The 5,336-nt window shown below is 44.3% G+C and overlaps 1 protein-coding gene across 2 annotated transcripts in view; it reads right to left on the bottom strand.

The window, feature by feature from the left end:
- The window catches only part of LOC122527387 (F-box/LRR-repeat protein 14), a 20,963-nt gene extending 16,340 nt beyond the window's left edge, over nt 1-4,623 (bottom strand). The window contains exons 1-2 of one of the 2 annotated variants that reach the window (XM_043651534.1): nt 4,106-4,623; nt 10-3,983 (exon numbers count right to left, since the gene is read on the bottom strand). In XM_043651534.1, coding sequence (XP_043507469.1) covers nt 1,801-3,246 — 1,446 coding nt within the window. In that variant the 5' untranslated portion in view covers nt 3,247-3,983; nt 4,106-4,623 and the 3' untranslated portion in view covers nt 10-1,800. Of the gene's footprint in view, nt 1-9 lie in introns of both variants that reach the window. The other variant, XM_043651533.1, reaches the window with a different exon arrangement.
- Between the last annotated feature and the right edge of the window lie 713 nt (nt 4,624-5,336).

The raw sequence follows: 5,336 nt of genomic DNA, 5'->3' as shown, positions 1-5,336 counted from the left end.
TATTTACACGTTTTTTTTTCTTTTTTTTTTTTTTAAGAATTTAGTATTATTTATACACAAAGTATGAAACGTGTCTGCCGTTATGAGAGAATCTGTACATACACAGACACACAAAATGAATCTCGGAACTCCGATTTCATACAGTAAAATCGCGTGCTATATAGTGTGCCCCGACACTATGTAGTCTTCAGTTTTACTATAATAATAGTAAATTCGAGATTTGCTTATGCTTATTACATCAAGGAAAAAAAGAAGCAACGATTTTCGTTAATCGGACAAACATAACGAATTGCACATCTCTACTAGGCGCTATCTCATAATAAAAAAAAAAAAAAAAAATAATAATCGAATCACGTCGAGAACAAACGAATTCGGACGATCATTAAGCATCGTTCTCTTAATCTCCGTGTTCTTTGGTATGATACACGTCACAGGTGATCACGACAAGTCGACAAAGAAAAACCTTCGATTCGTATTAACAAATTCAACGATCTCGTTTACGAAAAGGCACACGAATGAAATGAAATAACTTGACGCTTAAAAGGAGTAACTTGCAAATTTCCCGAACCTAAAACGCTACTGTACAAACGTTGCTTACTTACTTAGGTCTATCAAATAATAAATTGGAAACGTCATCAAGTCCTTACGTGTATAAAAAGAGAAAGAAAAGAACCTCGATAGTGTTTGTACAAGGAGATCAATCGAAAACAATTACAACGCAATTATGACGGAAAAAAAAAATAGTAAAAACCGATTTACTGGACGCGCGTGTATATATATATACACGCATGTATGTATTATAACCACAAATACACACTAGACGCAAAAATGTACGTGTACATTATAGCGCTTACGCTAGAGATCAGAAATGTACAGGATGCGTATTGCAAAGAGTGAGACTGAGCGACGGATGTGATTCTAATCGATCAAGTGTAACACTTTGGCTAAATTGTCGGGGATACCTCGTTCGTTGAAGAGACAAAGATTTACATAAAACGCGTTCATGTGTACGTATAAAGAAGAAAATACGCGATACTCGTCCGTTAGGCGAAGAAGTAAAGCAAGGAAATGAAAGGAGGAACGGGAAAGGAACAGCTCGATACGCGTTTTTCCAACGCGAACGCAGAACGCTTTGGAAAAAGCACGGGGAAGAGCGTTCTTCGGTATTAGACTAGAGCCTGGTTAAGTCTTCGACACTCGGTGTTCGGTTGTGAGGTACGATCAAAGAAACGAACGTTGATCATGTACGTTCGTTGAATCAGTTGCGGAAATTGTTTCCCCAACCGTGTTGCGACATGTATGTATAATCGGTAAATGCGGGATGAACGAAGCGTTGATAGTGTGACAAGTATGAGAAAACGTTCTCGTCCTGAGGAACAAAGCATACTAATCGAACCGACGATTAATAAACTTGCATGTGTTTGCTTTGTAACATTATCGATGATCGAAAAGTGTGAACGTTTTTTTGTCTTTGACACGATGCGACTCGAGGATGGCAAGAAGGAAAGGAGAATCGTCGTGTGATCAGAAAGGAAGGGGGAAAAAAAAAAAGAAAAACAAGAATATTACAAGTTCTTTACACGACTCGACAGAACAAACAAACGTAATGAAAGACAGGAGAGGAGAAGGAAGTGAGAGAAAGAAAAATGAAAGGGAAAAGAATTAAAAGAGGATTTTATACAAAGTATAAAATCTGCGTGGCGTTCGGCGACGTTTCGCAGGCACCGAGGAAACACGTTCACCGCTCGTACGATTAACATTGGGACGCAAATAGTGTGCAGTACGGTCGAGAAAAAGCCATCACCGCACGTGCCAAAGACCAAGATTCAACGTACTCAGTTCCGGCAACTTCATAATCCTCTCTAGACCGTTGGTACTTATCCTGGTGCATCCGTAAAGATCGATGCATTTCAAGTGTTTCATACTCTCGGCAATGGTGTAGAGTCCCTTGTCCGTCAGCCTGCTGCACTGGCCGATGTTCAGCGTCTCGAGGTCGTGCAAGGTCTTGGCGATCTTGCAGATACCCTCGTCGCTGATCTGACAGGCGGAGAGCGAGAGTAATTTCAAATTAAACAATCCCTGGGATATGTGGACGAGCGCCTGATCGCCGATCTTGTCGCAGAACGACACGTCCAACGATGAAATCCTGCTGCCACCTTCCGCGAGATATGCCATACCGATGTCCGAGATATTGTCGCATGATCGTAGATTCAGCTCGCGTAGGCTGGGCATTTTCGCCAAGTGTTTCAGCCCGGAGTCGGTGATGCATACGCAAAACGACAGGTTGATGGACTTCAAGGTAGTCAAACCGATCGACACGTGCCTGAGTGCTTCGTCGCTCAGCCGCTGACAGTCCTGAAGGCTGAGATGCTCCAACGCGAGATTACCACCGGCTGCCTCGCGGTTCACGCCGGCCAAATGAGCGATGCCCAGGTCGGACACTTGCCAGCAGCTTCGCAAGTCCAGTCTTTTCAACTTCTTCAAATTCCACGCTATACACAGGAGTCCACCGTTCGTTATGTTGCAGCAACCGCCGAGCTCCAAGTGCTCGAGATTCTTCAGATACTGCACTATCCTGCCGAGGGAGATGTCCGACACTTGTTTGCACAGCGAGAGATTCAGTTCGGTGAGCGTGTTGTACTCCTGGCAGAAAGCGTTGATCAAGCCCGCGTCGGTAATGTTGTAGCAGCCGGAGAGATTCAAGGCCTCCAAGTTTGGCACGCCTTTGAGAACGTCGCCGAGACCGCGTCGCAGCGACAATACCTGGATCCGTTTTACTCCTCTTCTAACTAGACTAGCGAATAACGCCGGTGCCTGTTTCCTCAGGTGTAACTTGGCCTCGACACCTCGCCAGACGGACCGGTAATACGCCGCGTCTCTCCACGCGGTGCATACTTGGGCGGCCCGTCCCTTATCCCTGACTTCGAGGTAGCTAAAGATCAGCGCCAATATCTCCGGGTACAGACAGGAGATGTGCGTGCTTGGCGTGACGGTACCGCGGGCAGTTACTTGCGGTTGTTGCCTCGACGAGAGACCTTGCGCGTATGCCGGTAGGCCAGTCGCACCACCGCTGGTATAATGCGGCGCGTTGCTCGAGTTGTAAAGAATCTCCTGGCTCTGCGACGTCGGTATCGCGGCCAGGTGCGGCTGGTGTAACTGATAATAATGTCCCGAACGGTGAAGCAACGTAACGCGGCTTGGCGTTAATGCCGGAAGTTCCGTCATCAACAGCTGACTTTCCTCCATCTTGCCCACTGATATATACACACGCGCGTACACATACACGCGTTTTTCAAAAATCTCGCTCCTTCTCTTTGTTCCCTTTTACTCACTGTCCCTTCCTTCTCTTTCCTTTCCCTACCCTTCCCTTCCCTACCCTTCCCTTCCCCTGTACATCCCACCGTGTCTTTATGGTATCATCTCTTCGCACCTCTGTCCCATGCTCTTCCTTTCTTTTATACACCGTTTACTCTCCTCCCTCGTTGCATCCAACGATCTTGCACGACGTACGATACATATTTCCAAGTATATCACGATATCTCCTCTCTCGACTCTTTCGTCCAAGAAGTTAATTCAAGATCAACGATGCTCAACCTCGAGAACCAGAGAGTTTGTTGCTCCTCCTCCGCTCCGATCGCACCGATCGTTCACCGATTTATCACCGGTTGGTAAACGGTAAACTCATTCCGAACGAACGAGACAAAAGAGAGAAAGTTCGTCGATCGTTTTGCTCTGCGATCTTTTTTTTCTTTTTTCAGTCCCACGCGGATCGCTCCGGCACTCTTCGCGAGAAACACTGCATATCACGCATGCAACGCACTATCGTATTTTTCGATTCCTATTTCCCTTCTTCCACGCGTTTCTCGCTTTCTTCCCTCTTTCTTCGTTCACAGTGTTCCTCTCCCTCGCTCCGTTCCCTCGCTCCTTCCACAAGCGCCCTCCTTTAACCTCCCTCACACCGTTCTTCTCTTCTTCTTCTCTTTCTATATATGTACAAATACGTGTATATATTCATCTACTATAGAGTGCATACACACACGCGCGCACGCGCGCGCGCGTGTGCGTCGTGTGCTTGAGTGCGCGTTTGTATAACGTTATTACGTACTTGTATCTGTAAGCGCGCCCGCAAGCGCGCGTACCCATGTACGTGTGCATACGCGTACGTACTGCGTGTCGCGCGTATGATGTGTAGTAAAATTTTTCTTTTCTCTCTCTCTCTCTCTCTCTCTCTCTTTCTCTCTTTCTTTCTCTGATGTTATCACCACGCCGCTTCCTCCCGCTGTCCCGATCTCTTTTCCTCGTTTAGCTTGAGGTGCCTTCTCGGCCCTGCTCTTTACCACATGATCACTTCTTCTCAGACGCGATACGAATATCCAGCGATACCCACACTCACACCGCCGTTACGTTCTCTCGGGATAAAAACAAATTGCAAACAAATCGTGTCAAGCATGAAATTGATCCTTTTCTAGACGTTGGTGATGCGAGACTGTACTCGTGTTCACTACCTCGACAGTTAAACGTGTCACAAAATCACTCACGTAACTGGCTTGAAAACGACACATTGCCAAAACACAAACCGGTGCGCTGCCAGTCGCGAACTGTTGTTCCAGTTACCTAAAGTTAGATGTCGTGTCGTCGCTCTGTTACAGAAGGAGAATAAACTTCGTTCTAGCGACGCTCCGATTGGCCAGCAGCGGTTGAGCCTGTGTCACGTGACTACGCTGGCGAATATCGATTCGGGTTGCGCTGCGGCGGCATTTTTAAGTTTTCGTTAGGGGGTGGGGGTACAACACCGAACCACGTTGCTAGATCGCTATTCCTCGAATTTTCCCACATACCACCACTCTTATTTTATATCAATCACTTTGATCGATTTTCGCTTTCCTTATTTTCTGTTGCTCTTTTATTTTTTTCTTCTGTAGCTATTTATTACGATGGCACGTTGATTTAGAAAAGTAAAATGAGAATCGTCCCTTGCGTTTTTTTTTTTTTTTTTTTTTGTATTATATCGCAATCTTCTGATAACTGTCAAAAATTTTTATAAACAAATCAAACAGTTACAGTCTTACTTTCTCATAATTTGTCTTAATTAGTGTTGCATAACATTACAAAATATAATTACATACATACGAAAAGATAAAATTAAAATTCTTGTTGAATTTTTTATTAATTTCGTCGTTTCATTAAACATTTTTATTAATATTTTGTTCGAGAAAGAGAATAATTATATAAAAATTGCTCGATAAATAAAATGATATATATAAGAATTATGTATAAACTTAGAATCATCAATTCATAAACTTAATTATATGTAAAATGTTTTATATATTTCAATT

Source organism: Frieseomelitta varia, unplaced genomic scaffold (genome assembly GCF_011392965.1).
Source record: "Frieseomelitta varia isolate USP_RPSP 00005682 unplaced genomic scaffold, Fvar_1.2 scaffold_216, whole genome shotgun sequence".
NCBI lineage: Eukaryota > Metazoa > Arthropoda > Insecta > Hymenoptera > Apidae > Frieseomelitta > Frieseomelitta varia.
Note: the sequence above shows the minus strand (reverse complement) of the source record. Positions and strands in the feature narration are given on the sequence as shown.